This window comes from Indicator indicator, chromosome 7, assembly GCF_027791375.1.
Source record: "Indicator indicator isolate 239-I01 chromosome 7, UM_Iind_1.1, whole genome shotgun sequence".
Lineage (NCBI taxonomy): Eukaryota > Metazoa > Chordata > Aves > Piciformes > Indicatoridae > Indicator > Indicator indicator.
The window spans coordinates 16560914-16581426 of NC_072016.1; the positions used below are offsets into that span (position 1 = coordinate 16560914).

General features: G+C 40.1%; 2 protein-coding genes across 2 annotated transcripts in view; one reads left to right on the forward strand and one right to left on the reverse strand.

Moving 5' to 3' along the window:
* WDFY4 (WDFY family member 4) overlaps positions 1-20513 on the reverse strand; it is a 116564-nt gene that overhangs the window by 22716 nt on the left and 73335 nt on the right. The window contains exons 43-50 of the mRNA XM_054382113.1: positions 20011-20159; positions 18796-18916; positions 16693-16778; positions 15308-15370; positions 3154-3196; positions 2236-2355; positions 1580-1697; positions 801-910 (exon numbers count right to left, since the gene is read on the reverse strand). Coding sequence (XP_054238088.1) covers positions 801-910; positions 1580-1697; positions 2236-2355; positions 3154-3196; positions 15308-15370; positions 16693-16778; positions 18796-18916; positions 20011-20159 — 810 coding nt within the window. The remainder of the gene's footprint in view (positions 1-800; positions 911-1579; positions 1698-2235; positions 2356-3153; positions 3197-15307; positions 15371-16692; positions 16779-18795; positions 18917-20010; positions 20160-20513) is intronic.
* Positions 11708-12493, forward strand: LRRC18 (leucine rich repeat containing 18). The gene has a single exon (XM_054382114.1). It carries the CDS (start codon positions 11708-11710, stop codon positions 12491-12493), a length of 786 nt encoding a protein of 261 aa, XP_054238089.1.

Here is a 20513-nt window from a genome sequence, read left to right on the forward strand (position 1 = left end):
TAAGGATAGCAATTGTTGGCTACAGCCTGTGTCTGTGTTAAAGCATCACCAGCTGCCTGCTAAGAGGACAGTCAGGAAGTTTGGTAGCCCTGTATGCTGACCAGCTGGGAAAGGTAAGCACAAAGTTCTGTTTCATGAAATTCAATTCCACAGTGAATGCTTTCGGCACCATAAAACAGTGCCAAGTTTAGAACAAGCTAAACCGAAGTATTCTTCTGGAGCAGTGGATGTAGTCTCACTCCACTTCTCCTCTTGGAGCTGATCCAACAATATAATTTCCTACTCACCAGAGCCTGTGCATCCTTTTCTGGCCTGGTAGTACTCCTTATGCCACCATAGCCAGCTCTAAGTGCTTGTTTGTAGCCACACTACTGTGTGGACATTTGGGCTGACAATATGTACCATAAGTGACTCATCTGCCCCAAAGTCAGAAGGCTTTGTTCACACAGGTTGTAAAACATTGTCTAGGTGTTTATATAGAATCATAGAATTATTTCTGTTGGAAAAGACCCCTGAGATCATTAAGTCAAATTGATTTTGCCTCAGCTCTTTCAAAATGCATCACAGGACCAAAACTAAATCTTCATCAGAAAAAACCAAAATCATCAGACATCAGTCATGCTCCCATTAAGATATTTTCACCGGATTCAACAGACATAGCACAGAGCCTTCAGTGAGCACAGAGTCCATGCAGACTATACAGAAATTGTCAAAAGAATTAATCTCCCTTCATTACACAACCACTGTAAGTGTGTTACATAGTTCATAGGTGTAGGAGGGAAACTATCACATCCCCTTACCTGCAGAGAACAGAAGGTCTGCGTAAATGGCTCCAGTCGGACCAGGTAAGATGCCACTATAATTGCTGATGAATAGTGAGTACAGTAATGGCACTGGGCTGGCAGGTCTCCTGGAAATTGGACACAAATCAGATTCCAGTGCAAAATATCACTATCCAGTTACCACGACATAACTAAACACAGAGCAGGTCTTTAAAACAGATGTGTTCAAAGATCTGTGAGCAAAACCACAACTTGCATATTTGCATTGATTGTGCTGGCAGTTACTACCATCTCTATATGTTCTCTTTTCACCTTCCATGTTTCATTTTCTGAAGAATAAGGGCTTTAACTTTCCAAATTATTCCTTTACCCGTTAGTACCAGAAAAGTTCTTGATCTCTAGAAGTCAATAGTTCCAACATCCTATTTTCTTTTCTTGAAGGAGCTGTTAGATAAGCAGAAAGCAGCAGTCTTCTTCATGCAGCTTGGTTAACAAACAAGACTAATGTGTACAGCTTACCTAACAGTGCAGCATTTTGCTGTAGCATCTCTTCTATTGAAGAGGAAAGCACAGAACTGAGCAGTACAAGGCAAATAGAGCAGTGCTTGCAGGAGCAATTTCCTTTGAATCTTCAACCACTTTTCATCCAGATGTGAGCGGATCTTGTTGTCATGCTGCTTCCCTTAGCCACAACTCTGGAAAGTCTTTGGATGACTTTTTCCAAGGGATTTAACAGCATTCCCAGATCCCGAGGGGACTTAAGCCCCTACTGTCTATTAGTCTTCTAAAACACTCACCCTCACTCTTCTCCACCTCATTGTAGCGCTGGATAAACTTGCGTTTCCTCTCCACGGTTTGCGCACCCATGGGCTTTGACAGGTCCCGGAATGTATGAGGATTAGTAAGGTTTAGAGTCTGAAAAGCAAAACCAGCAAAGGTGTAGGTTTTTAGATCCCTGAGTCTTAGACATCATGACTAGCTCAGTGACACTGGATAGCAGCAAGGCTGTGCTGGAAGTATTACCCACAGAAAATCACAAATTCAATACTAAAACAACCCTCTTCCAAACTGGGCTAAGACTTGGAGAGAGAGTGGCAGTATGTGCCAGTATACAAGGAGCTTCACAAATATGGGATCTGGCAGGCTGCAAATTGCTCTCAAGGCTTTTCTGTCCAAATCCTCTTGCCACAGAAGCCTGTTCCTGCCTATCTGCTGAGCTGGTGCAGCCTGCCTTTAACTGGATATACATTCAACAGATGCTTATCTACCTTTCTGAGGCATAACATGATCCTGAGCATGCTGGTTTGAAACTAAAGCTAATCTGTAAAGAATCAGTACAGTTCAAATTAACTCTCTCAAATTTTGAACCCTTCTGCATCAATGGCATCATTCAACAGAAACCTTTGTGTAGTTGCCATCATAGAAAGTAGAGTGTGATGCAGCAATCACTGACCTTGGAAACATAGTCAGCAAGGACCCATGGAAACACAGGGTACTGCATGTAATCATTGTAGCTGCGGCCAGCCAGTGTGTTCAGATACATCAGGTAATCAAAGTTGCTGATCTCCCTCTTCTGCCAGGGAAAGGAAATAAACATTAAAATCCCCTGACTCCATCCCTGAAACCCATACCTCAAAGACAGCCTCAGAACCCCGTGGTTCCCAGGTCAACCAGGACAAGAATTATAAATATTGTAATCAGTCACCCATTGCCTTTCAGATCAGCACAATGTCTCTTATATAATAATACATTCACCAGAATCTGTCTTCATTCTAGCTCTTCTTCAGGCAGACCATTTACATTTATCTATAATCATGCACTGCTCGTATGCTGTATTTGCACAACAGAGCATTTTTTCCCAATTTAAAAGTGAGCCAAATGCATGCAATCCCTATATTGGAAAATCCTGGACAACTGCCTGTACAGAAAAGGCTGCACAAAGTGCTACATATAAACGAGAAGGTATAGATTTCTCCAATGTCTTGGGTCATCAAAATGAGAGGTACAGGAAAGTAAATTAATCTCACAGCTCAGCAAAACATCTGGGAAAACAAGAGGCACATTGATTTATATGTACAGATGATCTCTGAACAGGCATTCAACTAGGTGATTCTCTTTGGTCTCAGTTTAAAAATGTGCATAAAATCACAATCTGCCAGACAGCAGTACCATATGCTTCACAGCTGTAGGAGGAAAACCTCTGCAGTAACCAGATGCAAACACCCAGCTCCTCTGGCCAATAATCTCACCTCCAGCAGCAAGAGACCAGCTTACGCCTGTAAGTACATACACAAACATATACCTGTGTGCAAACACACAGACAGGTTCTGAAATTCTTCACTTAACCATGTGCAGTCAAGATTTAGCTTACCTGCCACTTCTGGAGCATTGTCCTTTCTCCTCCTGAGTATTTCCTATTTGGAACAAAGATTGAAATAATCTGTTTCAGAACAATAAGAAAGTCAACACAATAACATCTGTGCACCCTGTTCTGACCCCCTGCTCTGATCCCATAGAAATGAGAGAACAACCAAGTTGAGGTTTCATCTTTGACTCCAAAATTGGTGTCACCAATAAGGTTAGTGCTGCACAACACTAATTTCATTACTGTTTTCATTAAGAAGGAAGGTTTTGTCTTATGAACAAGAGTGGCCTAGCTTCAGGGGGCTGGACTAGATGACCTTTGGAGGTTCCTTCCAACACAGACTGTTCTATGATTCTATGATTCATAGGGCTCATGAATTTATCACTGTCAGTTACTCTCCCTGTGACAAGCTGAGTGTCCCTAAGCTACTTGCTGGTCCATTCCTGAATGAAGTGCCACTTGAAGTATTATATTTAATGAAGAATTGTGATGGTTTTAAAGACTGTCATTGTCTGTGTGGGGGGGATTTCAGCTCTCACACTGTTACAAGAATAAAGAAGGAAGTATGATGGTGGTGCTAAGAATGGATTCTGTTTGCCTTAAGGTACCGCTGCAAACTACAGCGTGATGCCGCTGCAAGAATTCAGAAGCTGACTCAGGTGGAGAAGATGCCTTTGCAGCAGAGATGGATGGACAGTAATCTCCTCAGCTGTTCTGAGCTAAGCCACAATGCTAATCAGTCTGTGCTCCCAGTTTTATCCTGTTGTAGAGCTAGAGCGCCAGTCACAAGTACAATTAAGGCTCTCCTTTTCTATTCTGAAGCCTTACTCTCAAAGGCTCAAGCTTTTCTCAAGCATTCGGAAATGTGTATATAAAGGAAAAACACTATGGTTTACTCAACATGGTTTACTCCTTGCTTTGGCACTCTTTTCAGAGAAAAGTATGCATCTGAGGAAAGGATTTTGCATAGCCTATTCCATAAAAAAAGCGTGAAATTTTAACACATGGTCTACAATGCTTAAGCTTTTGTTTAGTTCTCCTGCTAAGCATATGAAACCTAATAATGACAGGCTGTTTATAGAAACCAGGTAACACAAAGCAGTGTGTTTCGTATCTGATATACCAAATTAGGATCTTCACTCTTTGTCCAAAAAAAAAAAAAAAGAACAGCTTGCATGGTGTTCTAATTTACATAACGTAAACAAGAAGTAAGTCCACTGACTCCAGGAGAGTTATGGCACTTTGTATCCCCAGTTTCAGTGACATGTGGCTCAATAATGTAGGAATTCTAAAGTAGAAAACAATTATCATGAGCACTTACTCTTTACAATTCAATCCTCTCACACTATGTGTAGATTTCACAGATCTTTGCCCCACTGGCCTTTGTGAGGTCTCCAACAGACATTTTGAACTCAGAGAGAGAATTTCAAAGAAATTGAACAGGATCAGGATTTCTGGCATTATTTGAAGTGTGGTTGCATTAGGGTGACTGTCACAGAGGGATCAAGTTAGGTTCTTCCCTTTCCACAGGGGCAGACTCACTCACTAAAACTGCACAGATTTATTTTGGATTTATGGCTGAGTTAGAGAGCAGAGGATCATGTAATGTACAAATCTGATCAATTTGTGAGTCCTCCAAGATTTAAAGTGGGAGCATTATTAAATACTATACAGAGAACTAAGATGGGTCAGACAGTGTGTTCAGATACCCTCTTGTGGAACTCTTGCTCTGCTAGTCATAAGCCTTAAATGGCTAATAAGGACTCTACATGTGTCAAGCAGTCCTCTCTGCTGACTTTGGAAACTGCTATGTAACTCAAAGAGATTGATGAGTTCATCACATCACAAAAATATGCAAGGCTAAATGGAGTCCCCTGTAAGAGCCATCCTTCTGGGTCTCAGGGGAACAGGCAGGATGCCAAGTCCTCAGGGATCAGGAATTCTGCATTCTCCCTTGTCAGCTTGCAGGGGCTCAGAATGTGAATCACATTACAGGCAGTCAAGCCTATTCCTTCTCCTTGGTAATCAATCAGCATTCCTCTAGCCAGCACCTCTTTAGCCAGCACAGCAAAAGCTCAAAGTAGACCAACTACAGCTATCCAACTACAGTAAGTGCATTTAAAAATAAATAAATAATCAAAGGCTGGTTTGAAAAAGAATCAGAAGTGCTTTATAAATGTATATAACTAAACATCAGGAGGGGGTGAGGTTATGTGAAGTGAAGAACCAATGCAACTATCTATATCTAAATCTATAAGGCATTTGTAGGGCACTAGCCACGGCAGAATCTAGGCATGATGTGTACTAATGATGATCCACCTTTGGCTACATGATACATAAGTGATTTATTAATCCCTCTTCCATTAACATCAGACTATGATCTCACTACTGTGATAGTCAGTGCTCTCCATTTGCTAGAGACAGGTGGATCTTCAACCCATTTGGAAATTCATTGCAGATGAGATAATCTCAAAGGATAAAATTTTGCCCCCACTGAAATTAATACTAAAATTCCAATAAACTTAATGGGTTCTTAGACTTCATAAAGCTGCTTTCATTTACTTTTTGTCTTCCATCTTGCATACTTCTTATATTTGCAAAACAGTGGCAAGGCTCTCCTAAAATCCCTTTTCTTAAAAAAAATCTTCACAATTACCAAAAATAATGTAAGGAAAATCCTCTTCCCGAGAAACAACAACCTAGGTCAAAGTCCTACTATTAAAAGAGGAAAGATGACATCAAAAGGAATGTCAGCTTTTCCTAGAAAACAACAGAGTTTCTTTCAAACTCATAAAAGTGTTAGGTTCGATTACTTTAGAATCAAAGTACAGCATCCTCCTTGTTTGATTGTACCAGTCCATGTCATCTTCTGGATAGTCTTACTCTGCAAAATTATTTATAAATAAATATAATATTATAAGAAGGGCTCCTTGAAGGAATTTCCCTCCTGTACAGAATGCTGTTTACACCATGTATTTTTTTCAGTCTTAAATCAGACAAGGGGATAACATTTCCACTGCAGAAATAATGTATCCAGCCACACTTCAGGTCATGAAGAGAGACATGAAGTAAATTCAATTAATTTATTGAGATGAGCAGAATGCAGTCTCCAATCCTGGAATCAAGCAAGCACATCTACATTATATAGTTTCTTTATGCCAATAATATCCTGAATCCACAATCAGCAAGAGAGGGACCTCAGTGTTTACATCTATTGTGAACAATACCTACCACAAAGCATGCAGCTATTTCTCTTCCATAGCTTTCTTTTTTCCAGCTAGTAAATTCAAATTACTGCAACCAGTTACTAAAAGCTTGAGCTTGGTAGCCTCGGTCATATTCCAGTAAATTGATGTGCTAAAAAGAGGAATTGTTGTATCAGCTGCACTTTTATAGTCACAGATAGATGAATATAAACTGCAGCTCATATCCTCTCTGCTGCACTTCTGCACGAGCTTTCTCTCCTGTGTCTGCCTATCCAGTTTGGCACACGCTAAGGATGGTATCACAAATGTTATGAGTTAACACACAAATATCTGACACACTGTTATAGCCAAGTAAAATGAAATAGTCAAATTACTAAAATGGACAGTCAAGGCAATGTTTGAAGCTGACAAACAGCTTTTAATGAGGTCCAGATGATTTTTCTTGCTGCATAAATTGGAATCTAACATTTCCCAGCACTGCATGCCATTCAGTTCTTTTCCCTCAGCTTGAACTTGCATGTTGGAACCAAGCATTATGCTAATGATCTCCAAGGACTTAGCATTCCTGTTGCTTAGGAACAAAAGTTTACAGACTGTGGAAGGACAATTGAATAGAAAGACCCTGTGCCTGGGAAGTCTTTTTTGCCACTCCTCTTCCCTGCCTCTGTCCCTGCACTCTCACATACACAAGTTTCTTGAGAGGCTGCCGTTTTCCAATAAGGAAGTACAATTCAGATTTGCAGGACTGTGAAAAGGAAATTGCCCTGTACTCCGTGCTCATGAGTTTTTTTACAGACTGAAAGACTAATTCATTATTCAAAGAAGAGTGGACAGAGGAAACAGCACCAGTGACAGACCATGAAGGCTCATTCCACACTACTGAAAAAAACCCAGGCAGCTTGTGACAGCCTCATCTTCTAAGTCTTCCTAGCTGCTAACTGGTAAGATCATATGCAGGGGAGCAGTCTAGTAGGATTGCTAAAATGAAATTTTGTTTGTTTGTTTAATTCTTGATGGGTTTGGTTTTATAAGTGACCTTGCACTGTGTGATGGCACAGTGGCTCTGAAGTGATCTAGAAAAATAAGAAAATTAATGAAGAAAACCACTTTCTGTTTGCTCATGGTAGGATTTAGTCTAAACCTGCTCTTTAGCAAGAAAACCATTTAAGATAGTCAGTGAATTAATCTCTCTTCCGCAGCACTTCGTATCCAACAACAAAGATATGGTAACAGGTTTGCGATCAGTGAAGTAAAAACCTACCCTAGCTGGGACTGCTTGGTTTCATACAAAATCATTTGCTATGCAAATGCTGGTTTTGAGATTTGTGTGAAAGTGTTTCCACAGAGCTATTCCATGGGTGAGTTAGAACATGTCACCTCAATGCCTTCTTGCACCCAGAAAGGTACAGAACATGCAAGCCTGCTCTGCCTTCCAGGAAGACAGAAAACCGTTCTCACAGACTGGTTTAAGATGGGGTCTTGATTGTTCTGTGCAGCTTTGGGTGCAGTGAAGTAGTAATCATCAATGCATAGGAGGGAAAAGAAAAGGCAGAGCCACAAAGCAGAAGGTCCTGAAACACCCAGAGAGTCATAGTCAGAAGGCCTGTTTTACTCTTCCCAGCCCTATGCTGACAAAGGAAGAAGAAACATTCAAGTAGAAGACACTGAATCATCAGGGTCCAATTCTGTATTCTTCTAGGACTGGATCTCCTTAGGACTGGCTTAAGCTACAGTTGGCCATTAGTGGGCCCTATGGAAGTGTGTAAATGCAGATAAAGAGTAATTTCCAATCCTTCCTTGCCTCAGAAAGACATGACAATCCTAATCCTAATGCTTAAGATCTGTTCCCTCCCTGCCACAGGACCACAAACCGATCCAGACAAAACATTTTACCAACTGTGGGTGAAAAGGGGAAGAGTTTTCTAGTCAAGATCTGTTTAAGTGAGACCTTACAGACACAGAAATGCAGAACTCCAGCCCCTGGACAAACGCTTGCCAACAGTTCACAGGGTGAATCTTGCAGTGGAGTGAGTGTTTAGAAGAAAACGAGTAAAGAGAGTTCCTTCTTGTCATCTTCATTTCTTGGGTACTAAGGCAACATGTACCTCTCCCTCTGTTATCCCATGAGATCAAACAGGCATAACTAACATTTACATCAAGGAGAGCTCCTGAAATTCTTGAATTTTTAATATCTGTGGCTACAGAACTGGAGACCTGTCATGCAGAGCTGAAGAAAATAAGACCTGACTAAGTAAGCTCCATTATCTCCATCTACAGACCTGTGAAACAGTGATAATTAGTTTACAAAAATGCAGAGACAAGAGAGCTGTTCATTCCCTTCACCATGTCTGTTGTGCTGAAGTGGGGTGTTTCTGCAGACCTCTAATGCCTGTCTTTGGGATTGCAAATGACCTTTTTTTGTATGTTTGAAAAGTGACTCCAACTTTCACTCAAAGAAAATAGCACTTGGAAAGCGTAAGCACTTCCTAAGGGTTCATGTTTTCCTGATCAGTGCATCTTAGAGGTCTACAGTATGAGTTAAAAAAAATAAAAAATCCTCTAAAGGAGGCTGTTAAATCTCTCTTTGAAGACTGGGGATTATCCAGTGCATCATACAAACATCTGTCTTCAGGAAAATTATACTGATCTGTTTATTCGGACTTCTTAAAAGTCTGAAAGGTCCGGGTTCAAGTGTTGTAACAAGTTGGCACGGGTTGAAGTAGTCAAACCCAGAAAGTTAAATTTTGCTGTTATCCCTCACAAGCCAACCTTATACACCAGGCTCCCTCTAGTGCTCCCAGGCAGGCACAGCACAGAGGGACATCAGCACTGGGAAAAAAAGCATTACCCGGCAGCTGCACTAGCTAGCTGGTGTTTTTAAGAAGAGAGCTTGGTTTGGATTAATGGTTCTCCTTTGTATGTTAAGCTAAAAGTAATAGAAAAATGTTGCTAGGAACTCAACAAAATGTTGTCCTCGTGAGAGTTTTAAAGGAGTTTTGAAATAATTTTAAAAGAAATTATCATCTTGAATTTAGAAAAAACGTTTTGTATTTTTCCTTGAGGCTCCCTTTAATTTTTTTCAGAGGCCTACTTGGCTGAAAGAGTCAATAACCAAAATTCATTGAAAGTCTTAGTCAAGTTTTGGTCAACTCATCCAATATAAAATTCAAACAGTGAGAAAATTGGATGCAAAAGGTACCAGGTTAACATTAATTGTGGGATGCAGAAAATCTCTTTCCATCCTGCCAAAGTGTAAAGAAATCATCCTGCAAATCTTTTTGTGAAGTGTGGTAGTCACCTTCTGTGCACCAATAAATGACTTGGGACGTCCTGTATCAGCAGTAAGGCTCTGTCATTTCCCATGCAGCTGAACTTTATTTTCACAGATTTGCCAACAAGAAGATTGCATCAAATCCTTAAAATGAGTGAATTGTGATTAAAACACCTATTGTTTTGATCTCCAGAACTTCCTGCCCTCTGCTGGACAAATTATTTAAGCTCCAGAGAGGTTGTGGATGCCCCCTCCCTGAAGATGTTCAAAGACAGGTTGGATGGAGTCTTGAGTAACCCAGTCGAGTTGAGAGGAATTCCTGCCCATGGCAGTGGGGTTAGATTGGATGATCTCTGAGGTCTCTTCCAGCCTAGGTTGTTCTATGATTCTATGAAAAATCAGGAAAGTGCTTAATTTTCACTGTAGAATACTTTGCTTCAGTTGTCAGTCTACACTATGGAACACATAGCATCAATACTGCCCCTAGGGTACTGTGAGGTTAAATAGAGCAGAATGAGAGGCTTTCAGATATAGTGGTAATTATGGCCCTGTAAGTATTGATGAGAAACAGAAATCTGTGAGTGACAGACACAGAAATATTTACTGTGTTTAAATATTTTTAAATAAAATAATGAATATTTAATTTTGGAACATTCCCTCGTGGATAGACTGACCCCACTGTGCTTATTCTAGGATTTTCTGAAGTATCTGCCTCCTTACATAGCTTCTGAGAGGGTGGGTTGTAACTGGCAGAGATTGCCTTTGCTTTTGCATTATTTTTAGCTAAGGCATGTAATTGAAAAGTAGCTGAAATGTCTTAGTTGTAGCTTGATCTTCCCCTTCATGTATTTGCAAATGATTAATGAGTAGCCAAAAAGCCTGAAGGGTTTGTAATGAAGCCTTTCTAATAGGGAAATGTATTGTAGACAAATCCATATTTTGTCCCAAACAATCATTCATCAAAGCTGCGATTTGACTCTTCACAATTAAATGCCAGAGCACCCAAACCATCCTGAGATTAGCCAGCTGTAACCCATGCTCTTCTCTGCACTCTGGCTGAGAGGGACGTTGTCATCCATTTCCAGGGAATCAGCCTATTTCCTTTGTCACTAGCCATAATTAAGCAGCTGTATTTCATGACCTTTAATTAGAGAGAGAGTTCAAACCTCAGACTACAGTGGACTATCATTCATGTGGGCCTCAATTAAACAAAGCACATAGCACATGCTGAGCATACGTACAAATCAAGAGTTTGACAAGAGCACCTACATACATTTTTTGAGGGCAGTGCACTTTGCAGTATGAGTCTATCTATCCCACAACATGGGTTAGAGTATCCAGAGTCTGTCCTTGAAAGCTCAAGAGAAAGGCCTGCTTTAATATGTCACTAAACTACACAAAAAAGGACCCCCTGTTGCAATCTGCCCTGCAAGCAATGCATGAACTGCAAGCAGTCCTGACAAATCCGGAAGTCCACTGTGTTTCTGAGGTCCTGGTTAAAGGAAAATTCTTAATAATTTGCTTTAAATATTTAATCTTTTAATGGAATCCAAATCCCAAATCTCAGGCCCATTACACAGGATGTTTAACCAACCTGTCAACGTTGCCAGGCCTGTAAAGAAGGCAACCTGTTGGTCAGGTAGGGTCTTCTAGTGTAGTCTCTAAGGACTGGACTGAGACCCACAGTATATATATGCTCAGGTCTTCAAACACCTGATGAGTAACAACATTTAAGTCAGTTTCAGTACATGATGAGCTCAAATCATTATCTAGGGGCAAAAGACAGCAGATTTCTCCCACTTGTAATTTCACCCTGAAATACAGTACAGGTGTTACAATGCAATAAAATAATTTGGTGAATTATTAGAATTTCACCTACTCGAAACACTTTCAGGAAGAACTTTGATAGCTCCTGACACATACACACACACAAAACCAAACAAAACTTCTGAAGACTTCTGAAGAGTCCAGTGGGTGCATGTTAATTTAGAACTAGGTCATTATTATGTTTTCAAAGCCTTTGCTGAAATTCCCACATTTTATTCACAGAGTCTGGTGTGCCTGTCTTTCTCTCATTGGAGAGATGCCCAAGGGGAAAGCAAAAGGTCCAAAAGGGAAGAAGATCACCCTAAAAATAGCCAAAAATTCCATCCGGATAGCTTTGGATGGAGGGCTTCGTCTTGACTTAAGCAAGATGGGCATCACCACCTTCCCCAAGTGCATTCTGAAACTGGCTGATGTGGATGAACTCGATTTGAGCAGAAACATGTTAAAAAAGATTCCAAGTACCATACAGAAGTTCCAAAATCTACGCTGGCTGGACTTGCATAGTAATCAGCTTGAGGACCTGCCTGAGGCAATAGGTAGCCTTCAGAAGCTTTTATACCTGAATATAAGCAACAACAAGTTGACCACCAAAAACCTGCCAGAAGACTTGAGCCTTCTCAAGAACCTGCGTATTCTCAACCTTGGACTGAATTGTCTTGACAGTATTCCCACCACTCTTGGGTCTCTGAAAGAACTTAAGGAGATAGGTCTCTTTGATAATGCCTTGACCACCATCCCAAAGAGTGTGACAAATCTCCCCAATCTCAAGAAGATGAATGTAGAAAGAAATCCTTTCCCAGACTCAAAGGAAGAAGTGCAAGATGACTCCATTAAACGTGTAGAGACTCTTTACTTAGTACAAGAGAAAGACCTGTGCTCTTCCTGCCTGAAAATGTGTCAGAATGAGAGGGACAAGATGAACACATTAACGAACAAAACACAGAACCCCTCAAGGAAGCTAAGTTTCCCTTTGCTTCTTACACCCAATTCCTCCGCAAAGGATAACCAAGAAGAATGGAGATTAAAAGGCAAAGATCTCTGAAATACATCCATCATGTCCCATGAAGTCCAGCCTAAGCTAATAAAAAGATGATCTCTTTCCTCCTTAGCTTTCCTGCAGTTCTTTTCCTTTAAATATCTATGTAGTTTTATCCAAACCAACTAAAACAGATGTGAATTTGGGAAAGAAGGGCTATTTCCACCTGGGCCTGTTCTTATAACACGTTCTCCATGTCTGAGTATGTTTTGTTTGTTTATTTGTTTGTTCATATGTTTATTTGTTTTTGTCTTTTGTGCATGCATGTATCCAGTGACAAAATCTTCAAAAAGACAGGTTTTTCTAGCAACTCCACTGCCCACCACTGCACCCCAAACATTAGTTCTGTTCATTTTCATGGGGCAAGACACAGTTAAGCTAGACTCAGTAAATACCACTGGGAGGAAAAGGAACAGACCTGGGAACCTTCTGCTGCTGGTGGCTGCCTCCAACCCCTCAATGAATTGCAGAGAGGCACTGTTATTGTACAAACCATGAGCTCATTCCAAGAGGCAGTTTCCAGAGGCAGTAGACACAAGTGTTATGCTCAGAGTTACTAAGCAGTACAAACACAATGCTCAGAGCTAAGCAACCAAAGACCTGTTTTGCTGTCAAGGGGTAGACTCTGCAGAAGCAAATTCCCTGGGATTTTGGGTGTTATACCTGAATGTAGTAATCTCTGATGTGCACAGTACGACTAGCACCACTACCTATACTCATTGCAGATATAGAGGCATTTCCTTCCCAGGAAGGAACAGATGGGAGAAAGGGTGGGAAAAAGATTGCTCTTCTTAAGGGTCCTGGGCTTAGCACTTAAGCAGTAACTAAGACAGGAAGAATCACCCTGTTCCATGATCCAAGGGTCAGCTGCTGAACTGATGAAATCAGGTGTAGTGTTCTCAGTACTTTCAACTTTCTGCTCACATATGCACATACACATGTGCCCTTGAGCACACACATTCACTTGCTCAAATCGCATCCCTAGGGCAGAGAATGCTGACAGCCTGCAAATACAGGTATAAGCAATGAGCAGATTACAAAAGCAATCAAGTATGACATAAGATGAGGTGGTGGCTGGGGCTGTAGTAACATGGCAAATATTTAAGTATATTTAAATGAAGAATAAAGTGCCAGAAGCAAAGTACTCAGGCGTCAAGTAACAGCCGATTCTAATTTTTAAATGCCTACAGTAGAGACTGGGAGTCAAAACTCCTGGGCATTACTCCTATGGACTGAGTAAGTGGAAAATTGATATGGTGTTTTGCAGAATTAGTACTACTTCAACATCACAGGATACATCAGACTGGTAATTTCTTCTTTCAGTGCTTCAGCTGTGCAATTATTAATTATGTGTCTGGACAAAGAGCTTAGTCTGGCCTGCTTCCCCGTCTCAGGTGGGGCAGAAAAAGCTGGAATACTATGGAAGATAGCTTTTACCTTCTAGATAGGGAAGGAGCCCCATGTGCTGTTCTTGAATTCTTTTCTAACATGGAAGCTGTTCCAGAATTCAAACATGGGAAAAGTAAGCTCACCAAGTCCTCAGTCCTTCAGTTCTCAGGCTGGAGCTTGATAGAATGTAATGTGCCCACTTGACTTTTAAGCACTTTTAAGTAGCTTTCCAATTAAGTACAACTTTTCTGGGATCATTACTTAGGCAGTATCACTGTCCTACGTTCATGCTCTAACATCACCCAGTCAAAGCTATGCCAAACAGCTCTTACTCTCTCAGAATGAAGGTCCTCTCTCAGTCGGTACAGTAAAACTGAGCACAGAACCTTACGGGATGCAGGACAGACTACTTTAGACCTAGACACACAGCCTACTTCAATCTCTGAGACCAAACATGAGTCAAGTGTTTTTCACAATAATCACAAGCCTAGCTGAAGTCCAAAATTCCTGCAGTCATAATGCATCTTATCTAAAGATATTCCCACCTGTTGAACACCCAGCAAGCACAGGGAAAAGAAACCCTAGGGTGAGTTTTTGATCACTCCACACAGAATACACATGCTCCATAGAATCAACCATCACCTCTGGCACAAGTTAGACTTCAGTAAGAGCTGTTTGCATACTACACTGATGTTTTTTTCAAGCTGATGGCTGATACTCAGGAGTGAAAATGTTCAACTACAAGACAGGTAATGATCTACAACAGGTAAAGTGAAAACTAAAAAGAAGAATACAGCTGATACACACCAACTCATAGGGGAAATCTGACCCTCAGGTCTCAACAGTATTCCAGCCTTCAGGTGATCACTTCAAAGGACACCAGTTAAGCAGTTAGGGATGAGTTCCTCAGATACACAAATTGAGAAAAGCTAGAGGTATGCAGGTAACTCAAGACCAGCATGGTATATGCTTTCAATCACCTTTCACTGTGAGAAAACTCTTTTTTCCTGCAGGGTTAAATCTGAGGGACAACAAGCTGTAATCTCCACTGCACATATCAAAACATCCATGTGTACATCTATTTCTATATATATATAGGCATGCAATAGAATGGCCACTAATGCAGAATCATTATGGACTAGCTCTAACTTCACCTCACTGACTGTCTCTTTCCCACACCAAAACATCTGCATACAGTTTAACAATAAAATCATATGAAGGAGGTAATAATTGTTATTCAGCTCTGGATAATCAGCTACTCAACATGTTCATGTCTTCACACTGTGGGTGCTATAGACTACAGTGCTTTTCAGAGTTCTAGGAATACCTTTGAATCTTTAAAATAGGTGTCACAAACAAGTTTCTAGATGCTTTTTTAAGGTGCTACTTATTTACGCAATTGCACTTGTCTACAGTTATCCAATGTTTTACCTTATATTCAGGGACTCTTCTGTTATCCCTTTTGACTTCAAAGCAGGTTGGAAAGAGCAAAATCTATAAGAGATATGAAAGATCACATTATAATTATTTAAATGTTTATTTGCATAGATTACATATATATATATATATATTTATATATGTGTGTGTATATATATATATAATCTATATCATGTTCCGACAGCAATTTTCTTCCTGAAGGTGCCACAGATTTCACTGAAACTCTAACACAGGACAAACTTGCAAAGAAACAGAGCAACAACATACATTCAATATTAAGGAGCTGCCTAGGGTCTGGAAAGAAAGTAGTTTCTTTACAGAACCTTGAACTGATATAAAGGACTATGGTCTTTTAGGTGGTTTAAGCTGGTATTAATTAAAGCCAGAGAATGAGAACTCAGACATTTACCTAACAAAAACAGCAGACAGGAATACCAGCCTACACCTCAGCCCCTCCTAAGTGCATTCCCTGAGGTTTATAATATCTGACATACTAGGCCCTTGAAATACATGGGTTTGGGGACCTTCAACTGAGGATCAAAACCTTAGCATGAATTGTCTCTGCAAAATTCTTCCAAGAGGTATTTGTCAGAGCTGAGACAGGACAAGGGCTAAAAAAAGCAGCTGGTGATTCTAAGTGGACATACTATGCAGAAAGGAAGAATGTATAAATCTGCATTGACTTTTAAAGCAATACTCCATTGGAAACTGTTTGGAGATTTCAGAAGGAACTGCTATGACTGTTAACAAATTAACAGAATCAATCCTCAGTATAGACCACAAAATTTACCACAGAAAGTAAACAGCCAGAACTGCAGTAGGGAAAACAATGCAAGAAAAGCATTTCATAGTCTCACATTCAAGTTCCATCAAACACGACAAGTGCATAAGGAGAAATGTCTTAAACAAAAATTTGATTGTTAAAGTAGCTCCATTAAAAAAGATAAGAAAGAGAGAGACAAAAACATTTTTTACCTAAAGAATCTAATGACACTTCTTGTTTTGGAAGAAAGCAGGAAGAAACTTCCATTAACTCAGTACTGTGAGATGAGATGAAGATGGATCTTATCTGTGAGAAGCAGCACAGCTATAATGCAAATTCCTAGGATGCAGGGACATACAGTACACTACTGGATGCTACAGTAATCCAACACATGCCTTGGCTTCCTTGATAAATCAGTAGCTATAGAATGCTCTCAAAAATTCACAGGTCATCAAAAGGAAAATTTCATAGCTTTGCTTAAGTGTAAACTGTTAAAGACCAAGAAGCTGCAGTTAAAGAAAAAGCCCCCAGGTCAGCACAAGACAGATATCTGAAGCCAGGATAAATAGGAGTGATAGACCAGGAGTGTTATCTGGTATCAAGACATAGTGATTACCTCTTAAATATCTTATTTCGGTCAGTGTCATGGAAGACAAGAAATCTGGAGTAACCGTTTTTGAAGAATATTTCCAAAGCGATCTCCTGGAAAGGTAAATCATTTACAGTGTGAAAAGTTGCAGAGTAAAGTCTAGTGCTGCAAAGAGTCCATCATGGCCTGTACAGTACCTCAAGGCTCTAAAAAAACCCTGGTGTTTTCTCCCAAAGTCAGATAGGTAAAACTATAAATACCATGTAATTTCTGGGAACCCAGACATGAGTTTCAACCCAGATGTGTCAGGTGCAATACAAACCTAAGTCACAATGACAAATGCCCCATAGATGAGCTACAAATGAAGTGTAAAGCAGAAAGGTAATACAAGACCAGCTATGACAGCTTGCAGGATTTGCTCTGAAGCTCAGCTTTCCAAACTAAGTCTTGCTCAACTGTCTTCATTACAGAATTGGGTTGTGTGGTTTCACAGCTCTGAGATGGGCTGTGTGCATGAACAGGAGATCAGTTTTCTGAGGCAGAGTAGATGCCTAATGGCTGATCCACCTGTCCCATAGGGATAGCACAAGGAATCAGTTTTCTTCTTCTGCTATAGTTTTTCAAAGTAGTTTGTTGCACTGACTCTCAGTGCAAGATTTTGAGAGCCTGATACAGATACTTGAGTTTTCAGTTCATCAATTGAGACAAAGCAAAAAAAACTTCAAAAACACTATAACTAAAAAAAAAGAAAAAAAGAAAAAAAGAAATCACAAAACCATCTCTAATCAAAAAAGTCCACCTTTGTCCCAGGCCCATTTTAAGACTATTTTTACTCATATCCATTTTTCACTTTGTGTCACACAAAACATTTCCACTTCAAGTGTTTAAAAAAATACATGCATAGACAGACCTGTGAATATATGAGATGGGTGGCAAGATCCCTCTGGTAACTTTGATGCTATTCACAAACCAGAAGAGGTGACTGTTCTACTGCTCAGGTTGCTCAGCAGTGGCATAAGAAAATAAGCTTCATACAGTTACTCAGAACAAAACTTAACATTGTTATATATGCTTGGAGGGTAACCTAACCACTGAGATATGCTATACCCTAAAGCAAGTTTCACCTACTAAAAGTGTCCATTTTGCATACATAATTAAATACAAAATGAAACAGGGCTGAGTTGTGGTTGACTGCTACACTACATGACAATAATGGATGACAAGACAATTATCAGCCCCTTTTTCTGCAACTTTTGAATTTTCTGAATGATTTCTGTTGAACCTCAACCTTCCAGAAATGGATTCAAAATAACAGGCAACTAGTTACAGCCTCTTCAAAACTCTTGTCAAATGACAAGAGCATGTACAGGTTCTGCTGATGTATCACAGAAACACGAAATCACAGAATATTAGGGGCTAGAAGGGACCTCAAAAGATTAGCTAGTCCAACCCCCCTGCCAGACCAGGATCACCTATACCAGATCACACTGGAACACATTCAGACAGGTCTTGAATATCTCCAGAGAGGGAGAGCAAGGAGTTCTAGTCACAACTCTTCTGTGATTCTCATCACAGGCTCATCTAAACAAGACAAAATTAAAAGCACCAGGCCACTGGTGAAGGGTAGCTTCCAGGTAGTGCAGCAAAAGGCAAAGAGGATTCAAATCCTCTGCTTCAGCTTATGATTCATTTATTGATTCACATACACAACTTGAAAGCTATTCCAAGAGGCCCAGGGTAAGCGTGTTACATACACATACCCATAATCCACTAATGTCCAAAACTGCTGAAGTCTGTGGGAGGTGAGCATTACTGAAAGTCAGACACTTACTGGGAGCTTCCACCAAAACCAGGAAATTGACTTATTAAAAAAAAAAAAATCAAAATAAACTGTGAAGAATATTGTTAGCCCAACAGCTAATAAGCCATCCACTCTAGTAAGGGTGCTTGAACACTGGTGAACAAAGGAGGGAGTTTTTATTACCAAAGGCTAATGAAGCAATGATGGGAGCAAAAGCATTTTGGGACTCAGGCAAAGAAAACTCAGCTGTCTGTGGAACTAGTTTTCATTGATATGTCATGACTGCTATTGCAGCTTTCACTCAAATGACAGAGGATGTTAGCTCCTACCTGCAGAAGAAAGCGCATCAGATGAATCTCTTTTATGTCATGATAATGGTAACGGGAACATATCTGGTCTCCCACAGTGTGATCTTTATGACATAAGTTGAAAATAAATGGATCAGTGATGCTGAAAGAGAAAAAAAATATTTAAAAAGAAAAATTATTTTGAAACAAATGAGATCAGGGTAGCCCTTATGAACATCAAGTCCTTCTTAAAGAATAATAGAAATACTAAGAGATAGCAGGACCAACTTGGGCATACATGAATTGAAAACAAAGATAAATACTGAAGGCAGATCTTGTACTAGTTCCCAAAATAAAATAAAGAGCCTGTGGAGGCTAAGGGTAGGTTTGGAATTTTAGTGCATGCAAACAGCAATGTTTTGCACACACTAACATCTTAGAAGCAGCAAGGATGTGGGTAGGACTATCTGAAAGCCTAGGCAAACATCATGCAGAAACACAGCTACTGTAAAGAGCAATTAATTGAAAGTAATAATTAAGCAATTAATTCATTATAACTTGATTTATGTACAGGTACGGCAATCACTATCTACAGCCTAGCCCATCGCAAATCCCTTAGAAAGACAACCTTTTATCTGACCCAGCCCCATCAATCCTTAAGTTACCTGACTGGATTGACTGATATTTGACTTGGAGTAAGAATTGGATGCAGAGCCGTCATGGAGTGAAAACAATGTTAGTCACTGACCACTGGGCTTTGCACATGAGCACACTGTATGTGCAAAGAGCTAAGACTAAAAGACTAATATTTAGTATTGGTCAGTTTTAATAAATCATGAGTCAAAGATGATAGCAGTGTGTCAAAAATTAATTACAATTCTGTCATGGAGAAACAAACAAAACCTTATAAGACAATGAAGCTAAAGGGTCTTGTAATGATTGTTGCATATGAATAAAAGATGGGAGCCAATCAGAAGGAAATATTAACACTTTAAAAGAATTGGGAAACAGCAATGTATATATTAGACTGCCCACCATCTCCATCTGTTGGAGCTGGCAGTTCTTGTTGAACCTCCAAGGCCTGTGAAAAGGCACCTATGTTACTTGAACGGTTCTATGAACAGATGGAAAGAATGGCAAACTTCATGCTGTGCTAATATTTCTCTTGAAGTCCCCTCAAAGTCTGTGTAAACTCTAGGTATCCATGTGGCAGTACTGAAATTAACCAAACATATGTGGGAGGAAAGAATGGCTTACCTGGACAAGCAGTGATGTGTACAGTAGACTTCTTCTAGACGGGATAACACAAAGCACTCGCAGATGTAGAAGTGCTCTTTGCCAAAAAGCAGCACTCCTTCCACTGCTGTGTGCCCCTGCACAACTGCCACAGAGCACTTGAATGTGACCTAGTATGAAAGCAAACATCATAAAGCCAGGAGTTGATAACTCAAGAGACAGGAACAACAGGGTAAAAAACCCAGTGATGTAGAAGGACAAATATTTGTACCAAACCAGATGTTATCTTGACTGGCAGGTCTGTAAGGGATGCAGCCATAAAAATCAACATGTGACTGACAGTGCATACCTCCATGGTACAAGTAGTGGGAGAGCACAATGCCCTTTCCCTCCATGAAATATGTTCCTTCTTCATCTGTCTGTGGCTATATCTAGCAAAATCACTATAGAACTCTTGCAAATGTTGCAGGAATTAGTGTAACAAAACTTTGTAGATGGCAATGCTTACAGGCAGGGTATTGACA

Coding starts and splice junctions, on each gene's coding strand:
- LRRC18 (XM_054382114.1), top strand. CDS start 11,708: ATGCCCAAGGGGAAAGCAAAAGGTCCAAAAGGGAAGAAGATCACCCTA.